Consider the following 22,368-nt stretch of genomic DNA (forward strand, 5'->3'; position numbering starts at 1 on the left):
CACGAGGTTAACTTTGGGAGACACATGGGTAGTGTTCGTTGGAATAAGGGACTAAATTAGTATCTGTTCCCCTCATACCCCACCTTTAAAAAGCTGCCGATGTGCCTCAATCCATGTCATGGGTCTCCTCGGCTACTCACAGCTTCCCAAAACTGCTAATGTCCCCTCAACTTCACAATCGTTCTCACGCTTGTTTTGATTGTTGGAAACCAAGAAGCATTGGGTGTTGGGAGACGGTGGCGTGACTCAATGTGCAGACGGTGCGACTTGCACAAGTTACCACAGACCATAGGGGGCCCAGGCTATAGAGGTGGCAAATTATATTTCTTACACCAGGGCGCATGCCAACCACACTTCCCCTGGTTGGAACCACTACGCAGTGTAGGAAACTTTAATTTTTTTAGTTTAGGCCCACTGAGATATATAGCTCTTTTTTTAGGAGCGACTTGGTCACACATTATAGCTCAACTAAGTGGCGTATCAAGTGGAAGTTTATAGCAATTAAATACTCTATAAACGCATGATTCTAAATGTGGAGCGAGAAACCAGAGGACCCGGAGAAAAATCCACGTGACCACGGGAAGAACATGCAACCTCTAAATATACAGCAGGCATCAGGGTCGGGATCAAACTCACAACCTCCTGTATAACAGGTGAGGTAGTTAACATCTTGCTACGGTGGCACCCCAGTGTAGATTCACCATGTGGTGTGGTGGAGACCCGTATGGTCCTGCATGCGGGAAGTCTGGGTGGTCTGGTCACTCTGGGTTTGTGAAATCATCCGGTGTGGGGAACGTGTGGAGACTGGGCATGGAATGATGAACCAATTATTGTACAATACTCACAAAACATGCATTGAAACATATGGGAATCAATTTATGACACGTGCATGTTTTATGCAATGCGTTCATGTAAACCATGGAGCCACGAACGAATTATAAAAATTCATAAAATAGCGAGGCGGGCCAAATGTCACACTTAATCTAGACGCATTGAGTTTGGGCACATGATATGAAGTTGCATAGCGTTTAAACATCATCTTGCCACTCGAACAGTGTATTATAATGCCTAGCATACATGGGGAAATCCGTTTTCATGTTCAATTATATTTCTCCATCGAGAAACATTTGGTTTTTGGCCAATCAGGATCGAGCGACTCCCACGAGCCCAAGGCATCAATCATGTGATCACGCACATGCTGCTTGAAAACGTTTCCCAACAAATGTTTCTGGAATTTTTTGAATACATTTACTCACGATGCTGGGCTGAAATTGTTTTTTTTAAAATATATATATTGGTTGCTGAGGACAGAATAAAAGCGCTTTGAGATTACCGATTTTAAAGGCGCTTTATAAAACTGAGTTTATTCGTTTTTTACTTAAAACTTTTGTGACTGCAGGAATTCATATTCTATGGTTCTTTCGGTAAAGTCACGTAGATAGAAAAAATGACAATAAAATAAGAAAAATAAAGTGAATAAAAATATCACGACGTTTCGATCGCAACACAAGCGGTCGTCATCAGGAACAGGGAGGTTAGCCTCTGAGGGCAAGCTGCTTATAAAGGTTTAGAGGTGGGCGGGGCAGCTTATGTTAATGAGGGAGAAGATGGGCGGGGCAGCTTATGTTAATGTAGGAGAGGGCTCCGACACGAGCAGGTCTACACCAATCAAAGTATTGCACCTTGTGGGTCATGACTTGATTTGTTTTTTTGTCATCCTCAACCGTCAGCAGTGTGGGTGTGTGGAGCGAGGAGCAATGCTTTGATTGGTGTAGACCAGGGGTCGGCAACCAAAATAACAAGAAGAGCCATTTCTTTCCAATTCGGTACAAAATTCAGTATTTCAAGAGCCGCAATGCATCTGAGTACATACTGTACATACGTACATATTGTCAAGAAGCAGCCCGTAAAGAGCCGCATGCGGCTCCGGAGCCGTAGGTTGCCGACCCCTGGTGTAGACCTACTGCTGGTGTTGGAGCCCTCTCCTACATTAACATTAGCTGCCCCGCCCATCTCTAAACCTTTATAAGCATCCTGCCTTCAGAGGCTAACCTCCCTGTTCCTGATGATGACCGCTTGTGTTGCGATCAAAATGTCAACGTCGTGATATTTTTATTCACTTTATTTTCATATTCTTTGGGTCTTTCGGTAAAGCCACGTAGATAGAAAACATAATAAAAATATCACGACGTTTCGATCGCAACACAAGCAATCGTCATCAGGTGAAAAACTAGTGAGCTACTGAGGCAGGATGTTAGAGGTTTGAGATGGGTGTAGCCCAAGGGTCATAAGCGATGTGGGCAGGGCTATTTTATTGTTATTATTTTTATTCTACGTGACTTTACCAACATAATCATGTAATTATTATTCAAATCTAGATTCATAGAATGAGTTTCTTAGTATTATCAAAGGCCCAAAACACCAAGCTGTCGGCAGCAAATAAGTTGAAATAGACACCAGTTGACACGTTTCTTGAATTCTAGATTTGAAGGTTTCGTGACTGCAAGGATTCATACTCTTAGGTCTTTTCGGTAAAGTCACGTAGGTAAAAATAGAAAATAATAGAAATAAAATAATAAATCACGTTCGGAGACGTTTAGCTTGTTTGCCTGCGAAACGTCGTGATTTATTATTTTATTTATATTATTTCTATAATTTGTATTATTTATTTTTATTTTTACATACGTGACTTTACCGAAAAAAACTAAGAGTACGTTTTTTGAAATCGTGAAAGGTTTTCGAAGAATGTGGTAAGTGACGATGGGAGGGAATAAGCAGAAGTCATTTGACCTGCAGTGTGGTGGTGGAACACAGTATGGATGAGACGAAACGGTCAGTGTGTTAGACCAAGTCCTTAACAAGATTGGATCAATTATAGCCTTGTGTGAGTCGAGAAAATATAATTTACGAGTGTGACAACGGCTATCAGCATTAAGCAGATCACTGCATTCATTCACTTCAAGTGTTAAATTTTGATGTTGCCAATCAAGGCTAAGTGGAGTCTATTAAACACACTTTTTACGTTGCCAGTGTCAAGCATGCTTGTGTGAGTAAATGTCCGAACACAAATGATTGGGACAAAAACAGGCTTAGCCAATGGATTACAGGCTTTGCTGCCAAGCCTCGTGTTGCTTAACTGGCATTCACTAACATTAAAGCGCCGTGTCATTTTACAGGTTTGTCTTGTTTTTGCTCTGCTAAGAGCACTCGAGGTGCCATTGTCAACATGACGCACGTGTAAAGTGATTAGGGATGCGATTCTATAATCGTTAATTGGAATTAGTCAATAGCAGTGCCTCCATCGGATGCAGGGGTGACGTGAACCCATTTATAATATACCAACTAAAAACACCGATGTACGTATTGGGCTGAAGATTCATTATTCGATGAACCGATGGATCTCTTCACCCCTAATCAGACAAACACAGGGGCCATCCATTCAGTATTTCGGCAAAAATCTGTAACAACTTGACCCGTCCCCTCCCTGCACGCACGCGTACTTTTTACCCCCCCCCCCCCCCAATTCTAGAGAACGGCCGATATTTAATCCACGCAGAAACGATCAAGGATTAATAATATTAACGTGTTTAAGCAAACAGATAGTCCACCGCCGGCTGCATTAAAGAATTAAGATGCGTACCTTGGCCACATTTTACGGAGCTGCGTGATAGCTGCAGTCAGGGGTACGGTGGCATACAAGTGACATCTCTCCCAGTCCTACTTCTCCCGGTAGTACTGGTCTGACAGCTGAAGAAACTGAACTGTGGCTCATTTGAAGACCAATGTAGCAGAGGTGTGGACTCGAGTCATGTAACTTGGACTCGAGTCAGACTCGAGTCATGAATTTGATGACTTGCGACTCGACTTGGACTTGCATAACAATGACTTTGTCCCACCTCTGCAATGTAGACACATTATCGAGGCTTCACCCCCCCTTCCTATGCGTGCGTTCCCTTGTCAGTAGACCCCCCCCCCATACGCAAGCGTACGCATTTGGGCTAACCCCCCCCTTCCATGCATACGTACTAAATGGATGGCCCCATACTTAAATGGCAAGTGTTGTGCGCGGAGCCCAAAAAAATGTGACCACAAACTTCCATCGCTTTGACCCTTGTTGCGCACATTTTAATTCACTCTCATTCCTGTGGTGCAATCCGGGAACAATAGACTGCTTTTATGGTGCGCAAAAAGCACATTACATAAAAATTCCTCAATAGCACTCACCGAAAGAGGAAAAATTATACAACAGACGCCGTTTCGGGGAATGATCCCTTCTTCACAGCAGAAAAGGATCATTTCTCAACATGTCAACTTCTTAGAACTTTTCCGCTTCCGGGAAGTGTTATTGATGCATGTGTGTATATGCCCTACTGCCAATGCAGTATCAGAAAACTGCAATTTACATTGAGATGCATGTTTGGGCATTGCCAGACTTGTTCCCAATAAAGTCTGCCAAATATACATAGGCCCTTCCTATTTGCACACTTTGGCAATGTTGGATGTGAAAGATGTGACATGTTCCTATAATGCAGCACTTTAATATGAGACAGACTTGGTGGATAGGTCATTGGCAATTATGTGCACAAGACTTCCACCTACAGGGAAAAGTGGGAAACAAAGTGGTACCCAACAGGCATCAGAACGTTACCCCTTTTCTTTCACGGATATATTTCCCCCCTCACCATAGACATGCAAAATTTTCACCACCGGCTCAGGCGTGTACACAACATATGAGCGCGCTGCCCACACCCATTCCATGTGAGATAACTGACATTTGACCTGATCCCTTCATATTGGGAGGATTGTCTCTGGGTGCTCAAGTTTCTTCCCACAAGACTTTTCCCAAAAACATACCAAAGCATCAGGATTTCTCAGAAATCCAGAGGATTTCTTTGGGTGCATACAAGCGCCTCATTTCAAATTCGGTTGCGGTCTCGAGCAAACACGAGATGCGCGTGCCCATCTGGCGTGCAGCGGGAAAGGGGATCTGTCACAAATTTTAACCGAGTGCTTTTATTAGCAGGGTCAGCGAGGCGATCGCGTCCAGTTGTTACACGTTCATGCATTCCTCAGTAATTTTAAACTAGGCAAAGCGGGGGACTTTGTTGTGTACACATTGACTCCAGAATTACAAAGCGATTATAAAACAATGAGCTTCAACGACCTAGTGGCAAAAAAAAAATCAACAATGACCTAAAGAAAACTCTTTAACCACTGCAACTAAAAATTAAATCAGTTCCTTTCAGGAGATAACTATTGCTTGACTGAAGGCAAAACTAAATAAAAACAGTTGTTCTTATCACCAAACTTTGAAATTTTCATAGCTACACCCACACGCAATGTTTTTTTTACATTTTAATATATATTTCAATCTATTATAAATAACATTCTGTGCCACTCCTACGATGACTGAAAAAAATCAACAGCCATCTCCTAAACTGATAAACTCAAATGCACGTGACATTACTTGCGATGCTAAATGTTTTAAAATGACATTAAATGTGTCGTATGTTACCCGAGTAACTACAGTGCTGAAATGTGCCAGGATAAGACATTTCAAAGTTTGGTTTTCACAACAACTGCATTATATACGCAGCTCAATTCCACGCTGCCACTGCCAGATTAATAACAGATACAAACAAAAACCCAGTGTGGAGGTTAAATACTGCAGTGAAAAACAATCCTGTGGTAAACGCAACAAAAAATTAAACCGGCGCCGTAGCGATGGAGCGACGGACAGCGCCCCGTGCGGGTCAAAGCGCGTCTAGCAATCCAAGAAGTTGGCAGCCATCAGCAGCTCCAGAGCGATCTCGGGAGCGATGGGGAACTCGGGTATCTCCGTCGAGCTGTTTGTGTAGCGCACCTTGTAAGTGAAATACATGCATACTTTGGAGAGGACGTGCGAGGGAATCTCGCGGAAGTTCACCTCGTTTGTTTCGTTCTCTGCGAACTGGCCTACCGCGGATAACAAACAAAACAGGCAAAGATTAATGATGCACGCCTTACGGAAGATTATGTTGCTGGCATTTTATTGATCAAGTGATCTTCAACAGCAAACGCGGCAAACGCAAAGGTCTCTAAACACGTTTTCACGTTGGAAAGCGTGTTGTGTGGCATCAATCATGTCCGACGTTTCGCTCCACGTGCTGGGAGCTTAAGGAAATGAGTTCCAAGCAGGTGCAACAAACTCTCGGACGTGCCAAAGAATACATGGTACAACCTGAAAATATCAGAGCTAAACAGCAGAGGAGTGAATGCCTAAGAAATATTTTGTGATACATATTTCCTCCATCTGGCTGTGGAAGCCATGGAAACCCTCAAGTCTAGGCTCAAGACTTCCCACTTCACTTCTGTATCAGTCTCTCTCAATGAAGTGTCATCATCTTTTCCATACAGCTCTTTGTCAATCCCCAACTGCATGCAGTGGACTACTACCATAATGTCGTCTCAGTCATACATTTTTAGATTACTCGCTACTGTATCTCAAGATGCTGTATGGAAAGTAGGCACACTAATATTATAGAGGCAGTCCGTTATGGGCAGAGGTCTTGCTTGGATAATAACAGGGAGCCAACATGGACCACTAGGGGAAGGCAGTTCCACACTTTAGGGGCAGCAGAGGAGACTGAGTGACCACCAACTGAGCAAAGGTTTACTGGGGGGGAATCTTGATTTGAAGCTTTCGTGACTGCAGGAATCCATACTCTTTGGTACTTTCGATAACGTCACATAGTTAGAAATAAAACACGTTTCGATCGCAACACAAGCGGTCGTCATCAGGTCTGATGACAACCGCTTGTGTTGCGATCAAAACGTCGGGATTTGTTTTAGTTTATTTCTAACTACGTGACTTTACTGGGGGGCTTTGAGAAATGTCTGCGGTCGCTGAAGTAGTGAACAGAGGGGGCAAAAGTGGGATGAGTCCTGCATAAATCTACCCTAATTTTCTTGCTCGAACAAAAAAACACACAACTCCCCCTTCAAACACTTCATATAGGCATATTTCCCCGAGTTGCAAAGCATCTTTGAACTCGGTCGCATGTATACATTTAATTCACGTAAAATTTATATTTTACGCGACTTATGTAACTTACCAGGGCCACTCAGCATGGCTTTAATTGTGCCGGAAGTTAGTGCGTGATCTCTCTTCACAATGAACTCGTGGCCGTCAGAAGAAACCAGCTTCACGTACATAGCATCTGGACCTTCACAGCCACCATAGATCTTCTCTTCGCCATCTGTCACACAGCACGGCCCAGAATGCAGATTAAAAAAAAAAAATTCTACCAACAGATAACAAAAGTAGTTTATGTTTATACTTTATTACTTAGTTTCATCGACCACGACTCTAGCAAAGTTTCGCCAAAAGTTGCTAGTGTACGGTTCAGTTTGTGTTGACGTGTCGATGGATATTGTGGTACGAGTTTAAAAAAATGGGGCACAGCCTTTTTGCGTCGTCCAGTAACATAGATGAAAATATCCAAAGTTTCCAAGGTAAGACTGGCACTGAAGTGAAACTTTAATTAAGAGTGGGAGCAGGAATGTGTGCTTATCCAACGGAATGACAGGCCGTTCCATTTACTGTGTAACTAATTTGGGGGCTGCTCATGCAGGTAATCCGAAGCGTCATATCACCACTCACAATGCTGATTTCACAGGTAAATTTCCATCGGGCTTTGCTAAAAGGGCTGTAAAAATTGCCTTTTTTTAAACAACAGCTAACCACTCAGCAAGAAAAGATAAAAACAGCCATGACCGAGTTAAAGAAATGCGTTTCACGAAATTAATTGTATGATACTGCCAATAACCATTTCTTTAGATTAACTTTTTGTATTTAGTGTGGTTGGCTACGTACGTACGGTGCCAAAGAAGTACGGATGGAAATAGTCACATTGACTAGCATTAAGGTCGCTTGGCTAGTACCAAATATATATGCTTTAATTGTGCGTTTGTTACGTTTTATAACTCTGGTTGTTTGTTTTAATAGTTATCTGAATGTATTGTATACGGCTATATTAGTCTGGAGCAAATATGACAATATTTAGCCACCACTCTAAAAACACAGCCTCCCATTCAATGTGTATACATATGCAGTACATTGCGGCCGGACAGAGAAAAAAAAATGTTTGTACAAGAAACGTAATCTAATTACATAAACCAGCTTTTCTCATTTAAAAATTCATGCTTCGGCATGACAAGGTTAAATCCAGGTAATTGTTGGTCAGCTTTATGGTGGATTGCGGATCCCATTGAGATCCAGAAAAAATGTTTATCACAGTGCCTGGTGTATTGCCAACCGCTATTCTATGCCAAGGTCGACATTGGTGAAGTCACCCTCACAATGGGATGGACTCGGTCGCCTACGTCTGGAAAAATATCAGTAGATCAACAAATAAACCTTTTATACAGGCAAATGTAAGGATGTTTATGGCAACAAAGTGTTCGATGTGTCATCAAGAAAATATTTTGATGGCGATGGATGGGACTCATGAGAACACGTGACTGAGATATTGGAATCGTAACGACATTGATAAACCAGGGGAAGATAAAGCCAGGTCGTGGAATAAAATACACAAAGGTATACAGTAGATGTTTTCTTGTATTGTGTTTGGTATCCCATCATGAGACGAAGCATGATCTCACACAAGCAGTGCAACCCTTCACGTTAGATAATGGCCCAAGGGATGTGGAGATCATCAGAACTACCCCTGAGAGCCCCTTAAAGTGACCTAACGTTCCCACAGTAGGTAGCAGTATTTTCCCACCTGCCGTGCATGATGAACATTTTTCCAAGCTGGCATTATCGACACATTAAGTGCAGTACAACAATTTATGCGATGTTTTTCTCGTGCAGAGACCATTAACTCACTACAACGAAGAACCAAAGTTTATTAAGTGGGCTCAAACCCAGGAATCTCAGTGGCGACGGCTCAGCACTGGTCTGACCTCTTCCCCGCACCCCTTGAAAAAAAAAAACTTTTAAACACTGCTCTGCCTGTGTTGTGCAGTGACGTGCACGCAGCTCCAGTGTCGTCTCACCCACCTCGTTCCCTGTGTGCCATTTTTAACGGTGAAGATGCTGCTCCCCAGCCAGAGTACTGTCACCTGCCGAGGACAAACATCTCGTTAGTGCCACCGAGCTTCTCAAACAAACTGCAAGCAGTACACCGATCGTGAACATGAAGTGAAAGCACGCTACTCAAAGCAAAACTGTCAGTCGCTGTATAACAAGCATCGGGCTACCAGACAGCATCTAAATGGGACCAAGATCTGCTGATGATGCACCGAGAAGTTGAAGCCGTTGACAATTCTGGAAAACATTGATCCAAGTGGTGGAGTGTTTGATTGGCTTAAATGCTATTTGATTTTTGGCAGGGACACGCATCTTTTTTTAAATGGTGCTATTAAGTTACATACTGTACCGCAGCTCTACACCTTCTAAACTACACCAACCATAGAGGCGGCACAACTTTAAATGTTGTGCTTAACAAGAACAAATGTACATCATAAAGTTAATATAAGTATTGTTATAGCCGTCTCGGCTGAACATCTTAACCATCGACTGCTATTTCAATCCTGTGCAATCACAACACCCAATGCCTCTAAGTTGGCTCCGTGTCCAAGTCCAATCGACCAAGTGCCTAAACCTCAGTTGGTTGTCATGGTTGCATCAAGGCAAAACAATGAGCCAACCTTTGGCCGTTATCTATTCGTTTGATTGGATATTTTTGTTTATTGAACATTTCTGACGAGAGGTCGAAATTTCCTGTGCACTTGCTAATTTTTTCACGTAGTTTCCTTTGTCCAAGCAGGCTGGGGCCTGGCTAGAACTTGAATGGGTTACCACCGCGATTAACAGATTGTCAAAAGGCCATTCGAGGCTAAGTGGTGGACAACAGTGGACAGTGCAACAACATCAGTTGTTGGCCTGTACTTCTATGCTCCCCCGTCTTTACCAACCCGCACTAATCAGCGTTGGTAAAACATGATCAAATAGCACCCAACCCTCAACACTCACACGCCATGGTAAGGCCCTCATCCAACATACACTGTATACGTACACATGTTAGTTTGGAACTCATCATGTCTCCATTGAAAACGAGACTTTGAGTTTCGCGTCTTTAGGTATCCTTTGTTTTCCCAGGCGTGATCACAAATGATACATCGATGACATACCTATACTTTAACCTCGCCACCATCAACGTATATCATATATCTGCTTGTAGTAGCGAGGCACTTGAAATGCATACTTCGGCAGAGGTTGCGGGTACAATGAGTTGCAGAGTTTTTTTTTGTGAAGGACGATCAGCGAAGTCGTTTCACGTTGCACCAGCAAGAAATGCCAACCGTGCCCAACAATAGGTGGCCTTAATACCACATCATCGCCTCGACGCAAGCGAATGCGGCCTCACTTTTCCAGCCGCCGGCCTGTGGCTTCACGCGGACACACAAAGGCCCTCTCTCTCTCTCTCTCGAGGCAGCGTCAAGCGCGCCGTCAACCAATTCAGCGGCAGCCGTAACATCCACAAACACACAAATCATGCCCGCTCCTTAAATAAACAAGCCGAGTCATCGAATAATACGAGACGCACGCTGCTTGGACACGCAACAACAAATACATGTCTACGGCCACCACCAAACTCGAGCGGCCATGGTTTAGCCGAAAGTCTTGTTCCTCCCCCTTCCTCCCCCACCATCGCGTCGCAATGTTCCCGACCACGGCACCGGCCTCTCGCACGGACACCACCCACACGCACACGCGGGGGGGGGGGGGACGAGAGGGACAACGCAGCGAGGGTTTCCAACAAAAAAGCTGAGAGGGGAGAGCGAGTTAGGGGCCCGCCATGCACCTCTTGTGTGCGGCCCCGCGCCACCACGAAAAGCCGCTCTCCCGACGAGCAGCGCGGAGGAAACGCGATTTTTTATTCCCGGCGTTTGACCCCCTCCACCACCAACCAGTCTCGACCAGTCCGGTACCCGTAGTCGTCTCTCTCACCGCCGCCCCCCCACCACCGGGTGGCCATCTTGCTTAGGGAGAAGTCGCCGCCGGTTTTCAACGGAACCGGAAGCGCGCCGTGATGACGTCGCGCATGCGGTTCTCGCTCATCGGCGGCAGTTCTCTCCTTTACAAAGATGGCCGCCGAGTCGTACGCGCGCGTTGGAATCGACGCTGCCGACTAACGTCAACATTCTCGGCCAGTGGCGCGCGATGTAATGGCTGAATACGCGACAACCAAATCGCCAATGCTACAAGTTGCTCTTCGCAACGAAATAATCATCATACGCTTTGTGAAACGAGCATACGTTTTGTGAAGACGAACACGTAGTTATCAATCGGTTTATTCTCCCGCGACACTTATTCAACAAGCGGTTGTACATTGTTTATATTCCGATCTAACAGTGCAAATATTAAGATTTCATCCCCCCTCCCCCATCCCTTCGTGCAGCCACAATAAAATAACGCAGCTAGCCGTCACCTCTGCATTACATTTCACAACTCGGATGGAGCACGACTCCAATCCCCGCACTACGATTGGTCTACTCGAGCACGTGATCGCATTTTTTTAAAGCGTCGCCACCGTCGACCAATCACAGCGCGGCGATAGCTCCGCCGCCGCTTATCCGCTCTGTGGAATGAAAGCCACGTGCGCCGCTGTGACTTTGTGGATCTTTGAGGGCAGCAGTTTAAGACATTTCGTGTCGGCTTTCGCGACCAATATCACCCATAGCACAGGTTCTTTCTTGTTTGGGGAGGGGGGGGCGGTTAGATCGCGTAAATATCATTAGTCAGGGGTTTGCCACATAAACAGGACGTTACTTATCGTACAGCAACGCCGGTTGTTGTGTTTGCGCTTTGACCTCCTGACTCGGCCACCGGAGGCAGCCGCCCACCACCACCACAACGCGCGGATAAACGCCTCCAAGGATGTCGACTTGCAGCCGCGTAGCGCAGGTGAGAGGGAATGCGATCATTGTTATTATTGGATTGACCCAGCAAACCTCCGATCTACGTACATACCTTGTTCCAACCCCCATATCAGTGCACCCCTACCTTATTACGGAGCGATTCAGACATCATCGGTTGCCCTTGTAAAGCTCAACGTTCGTCCGGCAATGTCCCGTCACAAGGCAGAAACGCAAACAAATAGACACACGTGGGTTTGTTGTTGCCCCTATTGAAACGGCTGCTACGCCGCGTGGAACTTATAGCTCAATTTCCCTGTACAAGAACATTACGGGGGTTATACATCGCGCGGATGTCCTTGCCTGGCCGCCGTGACCGTGCGTGATCCACTGCTGGATGAAGGCAGCCTTCCACGGCCGTGTCGTTCGGTCGTGGCGGTCATATTTGATCTGCTGCTTGGCGAAACACATTCCTGCGGAGGGAGCTGGTAGTAGGAACGTTGGGTTGCTCTGTCAATGGCCAGGGTCATCGGCGGCGTGGTGTATTCCGCAAATATGCCCGACTGTGAGGGCGGGCACAAGCCGGCGTGAGTAGGTTAAACGTTGAGTTTTATAAGGGCACTACGGGGTGACCAGCCCCTCCCCACCCAGCCCCACCCCCAACCAGCCCCACTCCTACCACCCCCCATCCAGCCCCACCCTCCCCACCCAGCCCCTCCCCACCCTCCCCACCCAGCTCCTCCCTCCCCACCCAGCCCCTCCCTGCACGACGGATACAATAATCCCCTGTGGGCTGGTGTAACCAGGAGGTTCCTACCAGTATAATGACGATGTCCAAGGCACTCAGCTGGCAGAGGAGGAGCAAAATGTTAAAGGTAGATGTAACACGGAAAACTAAGAACTCACGTCTTGTCGATACTTGCCTAGGCTGCGTGCCCTGGGCTGCCCAACGCAAGTTTGAACCTCTTTCGTTTCCCCAACTCGGTGTTATGTCATTGAGATATGAACGTCAGTTTGTCATGAATTACAATGCACGCATTTATGTCAACTTACCTAGTTATTGGGTATGGTAACCTTGCATCCGTGCTAACCATGGTGTATCTGTGCCTTTTACCCTTTTGTCTCCTTGTCCCACTGTCTCTTTGTCCCTCTCCCTTCACCCCATCTGTCCACATCTCCTTGCCTCCTCATCCTTTTGTTCATTTTTTTTGCCCTCTCGTTTTCCTATTTTCTCATCGCCCCGTCTCCTCGTCCCTGTGGATCCTTGTTCCCCTATCCCCTTGCCCCCTTCCCTGTCTCCCTGACCCCTTGTTTTGGGTTCGCTCTGCCCCATGCCTCCCCTGCTCTGTCCACCTTGTCTATTCTGCTGCCACCGCTGTAGCAATGGGGCACATTTTCGCGGATGTGGTATCTGCTGGACGCCCGTCTCCAGCCGCCGGGCAAAGTGGCCAAGCTGTGTGCCATGCACCTCAAGGGACAAAACAAGCCCATCTACCATGCCTTGAGTAAGACTCGCAGCCCCTCAAAAGCCATGCACATGTACAGCCCTTTCTGTACATCCACTGCTCGATGAGGGCCTCCCACCGCAAGGTGTTAGTCTTGGCAGTTGCTTGACTCTATTCTTGGGTTTTTTCGGTGAAGTCACGTAGGTAAAAAAATTTAATTAATAAAAGTAAAATAAAAAATAAAATAAAAATCACGACGTTTCGGAGGCAACACAAGCGTCTGTCTTCAGGTAGAACCGTCACAGCACGCTTGCTGTATCAAGTAAATGAGAAATTCCAAGAGATCCGACCCCGTATATATACTAGTTGAGGGGGGAGGAGCCAGGACAGGCCCCCTTTTTATTATCATGGTAAGGTTGGTGCGGCTGAAACTACGGCTAGTCTACATAACAAAGGACTGAGCCTTTGTTATGTACTTTACCACGCTGTTCAGTGTGCGGATGGTGGAAGGAAGGGCCCTGCAGCGCGTGTTCCGATATCACTCCGTACCGATGTTAAACGCGGCTGGGAATCGAGCAGATTCGTCGTGCGCTGCGCGGGTCGCAGCGCCTCCGCCAGAGGTCGCAACCGGGTACCCGATACCCGTACTCTACCCGATACCCGGCTACCCGTACCCGGCCGTGTACAGGTACGCGTATCCGTTTGCGACCCTGGTGCGGCCGGGTACGGGTAGGCCGTGAGTCACTGGTGAGTAACCGTTTGTCACTCATTTCGGGTAGGGTACGGGTAGGGAACGGGTACTCGTACCTGGCCAGGTGCGGGTACGGGTACCCATTTGCGACCCTGGTGCGGCCGGGTACGGGTAAGGAATCAAAACCCATTTGCGACCTCTGGCCTCCGCTCCATCTCCCTTGGTGCACATGGAATAATGTCCTGCTTGTAGTAGGAACACAGTGAAGTGACCACGACTCATCAAGCTGAGCGTTTGAAGAGCGACGCAATCCACAAAAAATATATCTTGTTGCAAAGCACCTAGGTTGTGTGCCCCGGCCTGTACAACATATATTTAAAAGCACATTAATGGAAATAAATAGACTTTAAAATCACGGTCCGGTGCACACAGTATGGGTATAATGATTCATCCCATCCGCAATTAGATGAATCGTCACCATTAAGGGTCGCACCTCCGATTAGCACGGTTGGCTACGTACGGTGAAATATAAGTTCAATATAGTACGAATGTAGCGGCATCTAGAGGCTGCAAGGGAACACGTGAAACCATTACCTTTAACATGCACATCTTACACGCGTGATGTAAGTATCGCGAGGTAAAAGAATAGACGTCAATCTGATGAATCGATGGCGTGTAACACGTAATTGTGCTCCTCAATAAGCCGCAGTTGTTGCGCTTTTACTTCGAGACGCAAGGTGGCGCCCTCGGTCCGTGAAAAAGCTCGCCAGAGTTGTGAGCGCAATCATAAAATAATGTCATTCTGGGACATGTGAAAAAGAGAAGGCTCGTAGCTTTAAACGACTCTTTTTTTTGAGGGGGGGGGGGGCGGTTAGGTGGGCGGGGACTGATTCGTTTCTGGCGTTAACACGCATTTACGTCTTTCCCAAGGCATGAATAATTTTTGAAAACGTATGACTGCTCGCTAAGCCTTGCCAGGCTTGATTGCGTATGGAAGGGTCCTTGTGTTTTTCTCTCTCTCTCGCCACTGGCTTCAGTCCAACACATGGTCTAGATTACAAAAAAATTACTCCAGCAGAATGTTTTATTTAAGAGAGTGGAGCCAGTTTATTTTTTTTCAAAGGGAGCGGTGGTGGATTTTTTCCATTCGCTGCCAAAGTGAAGCCTGTTTAGGTTATACATTTTACTATTTGATATGTTAGTATAACATTGTAAAGCATATTTTAAACGCAAAGATTTTGAAACTTTTTTAATTTATCACTGTTTCCATCACTCTGGTTATAAACTGAGATATAATGTATTTATCATCATCGTGTTTTACCGACCATAGTTTACACTCCAATTCTTTTTGTTTAATCACTGTCTCCCAACACATAACCAAAGGCCTATAATGTAAAGCAGCTAGAAACTTAAGAGCATTAGTGATTAACAAAATATATATGTATAAGAACGAATATGTTTCTTGAATGACGGGAAGAGTTACGAGAACCTAGTAAATGAGACTGTGGGAGGGAGCTTCCAAGTCAAGCAGTGCGAGGAAAAAATGAAGGAAGAGAAATGTTGCGTCCTGTGATATGGGTTGTTGAACATGGTGTAGATGACACGAGGGTTGTTAATTTCAGTTTTTTTTTTGCGTGAGTATTCGTTGCATGCCACACATCAAACTCTAAACGTAACTTCAGCCCTTGGTGTGGCTATGTGTGTGTGCACTTGTCCGAACAGTCGGTTAAGGTTATATGGGGGAGATGTTTGTCTCGATCTTTGTGCATAATTGAGTCGGTGTGAACGCACCACGCCGTGGCCGACGAGCCCTGCCAAATTAAACTGGTTTGTGAATATTGATTTCCATGGCTGGCTATTGGAATCGATAATTCCAAAAGTCATTGTAGAAAAATTGCCGATCGATTAACAACCCTAGGTGAATAACATGGTCCTAAAAACCAGTCACTAAAATTGTGGCACTTAATCCAATGTGTTGTTGCCATACGGATAATAGGCCGGCTTCTCTTGCGTGTGGCTCAACGAAGATGGAAGTTAACGAGCACATACCTGCCCACGTTACGCAACCCAACCTGGATGTCCAATCCCCCTTGTTGACTGAGCTATCGGTGCTTTGCTCCCCCCCCCCCCTCGTCACCCTCCCACCCCCTTCCCACCCCCCAAAAGATGACTGTGGGGACCATGTGGTGGTGATCAACACGAGGCACATCGCATTCTCCGGCAACAAATGGGACCAGAAGGTGTACAGCAGCCACTCCGGGTACGGTGAGGAGCGCCGGGGTAGGAGCTAGAGGAGGTTGCCTCGCATTCTCTTCAACGGGACGTGCCGTTGCTTTGGGCGAGGTCGCCACACCAGGGGTGGGGAATCTACGGCCCGTTACTTGATTTAATTTGGCCCGCGGCCATATGAAGTCGGGCTACTACAATACGAACCGCAGGTTACTGGTATTTGTCTCTGTGAGCATCTTGGCTGCCACTGATCGGGTACTCGGGGTGGTGCGGGGGGTGGAATATTTGTGTGCGCTCAGTCACTTCTCTCCCAGCAAGAGCCCCTTCTTTACGCTCACGCACGTTGTTTTGCACGTCATTATTGTATAGCGCCAAGTTGTGTGCTTTCACGTTTGGTAGCCCGCCATCGGTATTTGTCCTTTTCTGATCCCAAATGTTCCCCATCTCTGTCCTACGCCGAGTAGCAGGTGGAATTTACGAGGACCGATTGTCCCACCCTCAGCCGTATGACTTCATTCTTTCCTCCTCAATAAAGTCCAGTTTGGGCACTTCACTATATATTTTACTGGTTTAAAAGAAATATGTTTGTTATTCCGTTGATAACTCAAGCACCAAATGCCGTACAGCGGGGTGAGTTATGCGTCGTAAAAAAAAATCTTCAACAAAAATCTTCTTTCCTTTCCAAAGCGGGAGTTTTTTTTTCTTTTTCGGAGAGTGCGTGACCTGACTTGGAGAGAGGGCAGGAACATTCCGCCTTCTACTTTGAGGACTGAAAGTTGATCCTGGGATGAGCTCCTGTATACACGGCCGACTTGCTGGCTCAGAAAAAAAAAAACACGCAACGTTTTTAAGTAGCTGACAGCAAGTAACTTTGAATCAACCAGCTTATGGGCCATTCCAGATTAATATTCCTTATTACCATTTTAAACATGACAAACTATAGACTCTCATTGATTGTAGTCACCTACCTCAAACAGCAATACAATGGCTGTTAGATCAAACACCATACCCACTTGTTACATTGCGAGGCAGAAGAATGCACGGATTAGAGATAACATACACGAGTTAAAGATATCCTTCACGCCGTTGGTTGGTGGTCGATTATAACGGTGGGAACGAGCGTGACAGCACGTCCATCGCAGAGATGGAGCAACGAAAATTTGCTTTTGTGCAGATCCTGAGTGGATCGTTGCATTGTGAGACCATGGCAGGTGTCGGTGGCTGGGGGCGGGTTTGGGCAGGCCTTCATCCAGCAGTGGATTGAGCTTGTCGTACGATGACACCCACTTGTTTTGGTTTAATGAACAGGTATGCCGGTGGATTCAAACAAGTGATTGCAAAAGACCTCCACAAGAAGGACCCGACTGCAGTACGTATCAAACGTGCGACTACATCACCCGGTCTCCTAAGGCAGAATCCGGGGTTATTTTACACGCTATTTTGTTCCCTATTGGGCCACTTCCAAATGAGGTGGTAAAGCCTCGGGTTTTCCCCGTTGTAACGCTTTCTTTTACTTGCAGATTGTACGGCTGGCTGTGTATGGAATGCTGCCCAGTAACTTGCTCCGGAAGACCCAGATGATGAGGATCCATCTCTTCCCGGACGCCGTGAGTGCCGCGAACGGGATTTCCTTTCTTGATAAACGAGGCGGCGTGGACGTGGGTCGAATTTTGCCACTGGGCTGGCTCTGCTCGCTCGCTCTTCCTTTGCGGCTGGATGTGAAGCAGCAAATATCCCTGCGCAGATTCATTATTTGTGTATTTCACAGCGGGTCATCACAACACACCTCCGATTAGCACGGTCGGCTACGTCCTGTGCGAAAGAAATTCAACATACATACGGTGTCGTCAATGGCCTGGCCACTATCGCCACAATCTTTCAAAGCACGGCCGGTGCCGCGGAAGTCCTGGGTGCATCGATGTCTTTCTTCCGCGGGACGTTCTCGAACGTGTGTGGTGATGCCCCGCTCTGCGAGAGTTTCCAGTCGGACGCTTCATCGCGTGGGCACGATCCGAATAAAAAAAATGCGTTGTAAGAACTTCAAGTGAGTGGGCAACACTAGACCACGAGATGGCGATGTCTTCGGGAGGCCTTTGCCCAGCAATTAACAGGTCAAGGCTGGTGATAATCATTAGGGTGTTGTATTCATGCAATATGTACACTTGGTTTCCATTTGACGGGAGAAAATTAGTTAACATGATACGATAAACTGTAGAGGAGGAAGGGCACATGGGATGGCGTTTAAGAACCCCAAAGCTCGCTTGTTTCTTCTAGGAAGGTGCAACTCAAATAAAATAGCATGTAGATACGTACCTTGCCTGTGGTGCCCCAGGCTGTCTGATACATTGGAGGCATCGTGAATGAGAATTCACATTTTTAAAAGTGACTTTCATTTGCACTCTAGTGACCGCACAATGCAGTGAATTATTAAACAAATATCGCAGTCACACCAGTGACATCACCTGGAGTTCCCCAGAGTTACTTTGAACTTTTTTTGTTCCTTTCTCGTGAATCGAGCTTCAAACTCGTGGCACAGCCTGGGACGCACAGCCTATCTGTGTAGCTACAAGGTAAGGGCTAGTTGCTCGTTTGGTTTGCATCTTCCTTCAATAATGCCGTGAATTTAAATCGAATCTTGAAAGGAGATGCAAGTGGCTTGGATGCCATTCATTTTAAAGGACAAACAGCATTGAGCGTTGAAGCGAAGGTCGTTAAGGGACCCATAAATATGTGTTTCAGCAAGGGACATGAACAGCTGCGTGAAGAGCACGCATTCTAAAATCATATTCCCAAACGAAATAAATGTTCCCAATCCTTGCGGGTAATGCGATAAATCTACGTCCTGCTGTGTAAATCTCCTTAAAGTAATTTTAACTCGGTTAAGCTTGGAACAGTTTTGTTAGTCCCGCGGTGGGGCCCCTGTCTTACTCGGCTTGACCGAGTCCACGACTCCGGCCACTTACACCACTCACCCTCACCAACGTTGTCACTTCCTCGTCACTCGTTTACTGCTACTACCATGCGTGCTCCACCATTGGTGTTGAAAACCTCCTTTAAGTGACATACTTGGTGCTATTTTTTTAATAGAGATATAAATAAAATGTGTTCAATGCAGCCGGTCGAGTGAGGTTTGGTTGCAGCCAACACATCATCGGAGCCCACTCGTTAACAGGTGTGCGTGATCGTGTGCGCAAACATGGGTTCTGTTTCAGGACAAAGACGGTGGGGAGCGGTAGTGTAGTAGCGGTTAGCTCACTGCGCTACGAACCCGGCAACCCGAGTTCGATTCCCGCTCATGGCCAACACCGGTGACGATTATCTGAGCTGGTCCTGGGCCTCCGCAGGTCGACTCGGCCTCAAATGAGTACTTGATGCGCTGTGTAAACATCGCCACTGCCGAGATCAAGGCGGCCGGGCGTGGTGCTGGCCACCACCCCCCTCGTGTGCCGTTCCAGCCTTTCTAGGTGCTCCTTAACAGCACCTGCCCCAACAGTCTGTTAAGGCTACACGGGAGATCTTTGTCTATGTTGCAGGACAAAGATGGTGGGAAGCGCAGTGGTGCAGCGGCCCGTGCAATGCTCTGTAAACCTGGCGACCTGAGTTCGATTCCCAACCACGACTAACATTCGGCTTTAAAACAAGTACCTGGTGTGATGCGTAAACATCAGTGCTGGAGAAACAAAGGCTGTCGGCCGGTTGGGCGTTGTGTTGGCAGCACACCACCCCTGTCGTGCGCCGTTCTAGTCTCAACATTGTGCTGGCTAACAGCACTTGACCCCAGCAGGCTGTGTAGGCTACACGTGGCATCTTTGTTTTGGTTGCTGCAGGACATTCCCGAGGACATACGCAGGAACCTGGTGCAGGAGCTGGAGCAGCCGCGGGTGCCTCCGCGCACGCTCAGGCAGTACAGCAAGGAGGACGTCGAGGCTTTCCCACGCGTCTGGACCCCGTAAGCAGCAGCACGGTGGAGCGGCTATCGCCACGCGTTGATGTCACCGTCTCTTTGTTCGCTCATCATAATACCTTTAAAGTTCGATGTGTTGTTTCTGATTAATGCACTGTACCAAGGGGGATCCTGACCGAGTCTCAAGACTGCTTCAGGGGAATCTTGCATGGGAATGTTTGGTCAGTTTCTTGTTGAGTGTCATGTGGGAGGAAATTGTAATTCCCAGTCACCGATGACTACATGGATCACATGAAATTTGGGTTTCATGTAATTTGCTCAAATTCCAGCTCTCGTTGAAATTTGAGATGCAATCAATGCTCACTGCAGGGTATAGTCAAGTCAAGTTCGTTAATTTTTGGTTAACACATGGCACCTTTCTGGCACAAATCTAGCACCCAAAGTGCTTTTAGTGTGGATAGAGAGGCCTGATTGAAGTGACGTCAGAAGTAGTTCTGTAATGCCATCTCTCCGTGCCGTTCTCCAACGGTGACACAGGGGCATCCACCGCTAGCTGCGGAGTTCCAAACGGAAATTTCCTTGACTCGTGACAATACGCCGATGGCACAGTAGCACAAATTTGGGCACTTCGTGATAGCACTGCGGATAGCCATGTTCATTAGACGCCTGGGTGTGTGCATTGCTCATCTGGACGTGCCTGGCATTGCGATATAAAGGCAGAAGAATGCTTGCACGTTCCGGTGGTGACTTATAGCCCGGAGTACGAAACGTTCTGTTTAATTTCTAACATTTCTGGGTTGTTTTTTGCTGTCTTTTTTTATCGTTCAAGGCCGAAGGACTTTTTGTGGAAGTAAACTGGGAGATGCAAGTTCCGGGCCACGTTGACTTCAAGTACAGAAGCAAGGCACACGCTGGGCTGTGTGACGAATCCGTCAATCTCACTTACACACAAAGACAAAGATCCCCCCCACCACCCCCCACGTTAGCTGAACAGATTGTTTATTCTGTTACACGTATACACACACACGCATAAGGGTGCACACACGCACACAACAAAAACAAAACAATGATAGGGCAAGTGCCGTTAGTGAACGCCTATGGAGGCCAGCGTGGCGTACAAGAGGGTTATGGTGTGGCCATCACGATGACTGGCCACCTTTGTCTCCCCAATGCCAATGTTTACACATCGCACCAAGTACTCATTTGAAGGCGAGTCGTCCGAGGGGAGGCCCAGTATCCGGTTCAGATGTCGCTCGCCACTTATTAGTCTTGGCTACAAATCATATTTGGGTTGTAGGGTCAGAGCAGTTCACTAACCGCTGGAAACGAAGACAAAGATCCCTCGTATAGCTTCAACAAACTGTTGGGGCAAGTGGTGTTAGCGAGCACCTATGAAGGTCGGAACAGCACACGAGGGGGCAGGTGGCCAGGACCACGCTCGACCGCCTTTGTCTCCCCAGTACCGGACACGCATGCACGCAGACGCCTTCCGTTGCGCCCATGCGGTATATCCGTCACTTCTGCCATCTCGTTGACCACAGCTCAGATGAAATGTTCATGTTGGCAAAGAGTTGCGGGGCACTTTCTGTTTAATCAGTGCATTTTTTCTTCATGAGTTCAAGATGAATTTGCTCTCTCTCTCTCTCCTGTTCTCTGTCCTGCTCTCCCCCGCTCACTGTGCCCCAGAAAGTGGTTTTGCTCCAAAAAATGTTTTTGCAATTCTTGAGGGAGATTGTCACAACGGTGTGCATGTGAGTTTCATGGCGGCTTCATGTGTGTTTTTTTAAAGATAATCCTTAAAAAAAAACATGAATTATATCCCTTAAATCGTAAAGGGTTTGTGTGTCACGTATGTGTTAATTATATCCATATACCATCAGGTACCAGCTGAATCAGAGCCGTGTTTTTGTAAGTTGCACATATAAATGGACGGTATACCCTGCACAGTATTTCCTTACACATTTAACAGACGTGGTAAAAAATAACTACATACAACCTTCGGATCCAGCTGTTAAATTTGAGCTTAAAGGGAGTGGGATAGCAATAATACCCCTAACGTGCAGCCCTTCGTGCATTCATTGCTGGATAAAGGCCTCCCCATGCCAAGTCGGTCATGAGGTTTGTTAGACCATATTTCACCACCGCTGGTCAGTGGGTTGGTGAAGGTGGGGGGTGGGGAGGGGGTGGCTTAGGAG

At 46.7% G+C, this 22,368-nt stretch overlaps 2 protein-coding genes across 2 annotated transcripts; one reads left to right on the forward strand and one right to left on the reverse strand.

Annotated features, from left to right (window-relative positions):
• Positions 1-4,103: 4,103 nt before the first annotated feature.
• ELOC (elongin C) lies at positions 4,104-10,946 on the reverse strand. The gene is made up of 4 exons (XM_078862733.1): positions 10,851-10,946; positions 9,044-9,105; positions 7,095-7,238; positions 4,104-5,955 (listed from the first exon to the last, which is right to left on the reverse strand). The coding sequence occupies exons 2-4, from the start codon at positions 9,060-9,062 to the stop codon at positions 5,765-5,767; spliced, it is 354 nt and encodes a 117-aa protein (XP_078718859.1). The 5' UTR covers positions 9,063-9,105; positions 10,851-10,946; the 3' UTR covers positions 4,104-5,764.
• A 712-nt stretch (positions 10,947-11,658) lies between these two features.
• Positions 11,659-22,305, forward strand: MRPL13 (mitochondrial ribosomal protein L13). The gene is made up of 7 exons (XM_078862743.1): positions 11,659-11,953; positions 13,286-13,409; positions 16,207-16,300; positions 17,578-17,638; positions 17,790-17,876; positions 20,097-20,218; positions 21,003-22,305. The coding sequence occupies exons 1-7, from the start codon at positions 11,927-11,929 to the stop codon at positions 21,025-21,027; spliced, it is 540 nt and encodes a 179-aa protein (XP_078718869.1). The 5' UTR covers positions 11,659-11,926; the 3' UTR covers positions 21,028-22,305.
• The last annotated feature ends 63 nt before the right edge of the window (positions 22,306-22,368 follow it).

Source organism: Lampetra fluviatilis, chromosome 14 (assembly GCF_964198595.1).
Source record: "Lampetra fluviatilis chromosome 14, kcLamFluv1.1, whole genome shotgun sequence".
NCBI classification, from domain to species: domain Eukaryota; kingdom Metazoa; phylum Chordata; class Hyperoartia; order Petromyzontiformes; family Petromyzontidae; genus Lampetra; species Lampetra fluviatilis.

Excerpts from the sequence above, each read along its gene's own strand:
- MRPL13 (XM_078862743.1), top strand. The coding sequence starts at position 11,927 with ATGTCGACTTGCAGCCGCGTAGCGCAG. Across the intron at positions 13,410-16,206 it reads GCCCATCTACCATGCCTTGA|ATGACTGTGGGGACCATGTG; the intron begins GTAAGACTCGCA and ends ACCCCCCAAAAG. Across the intron at positions 17,877-20,096 it reads TCCATCTCTTCCCGGACGCC|GACATTCCCGAGGACATACG; the intron begins GTGAGTGCCGCG and ends TGGTTGCTGCAG.
- ELOC (XM_078862733.1), bottom strand. Across the intron at positions 5,956-7,094 it reads AGCCATGCTGAGTGGCCCTG|GCCAGTTCGCAGAGAACGAA; the intron begins GTAAGTTACATA and ends TATCCGCGGTAG.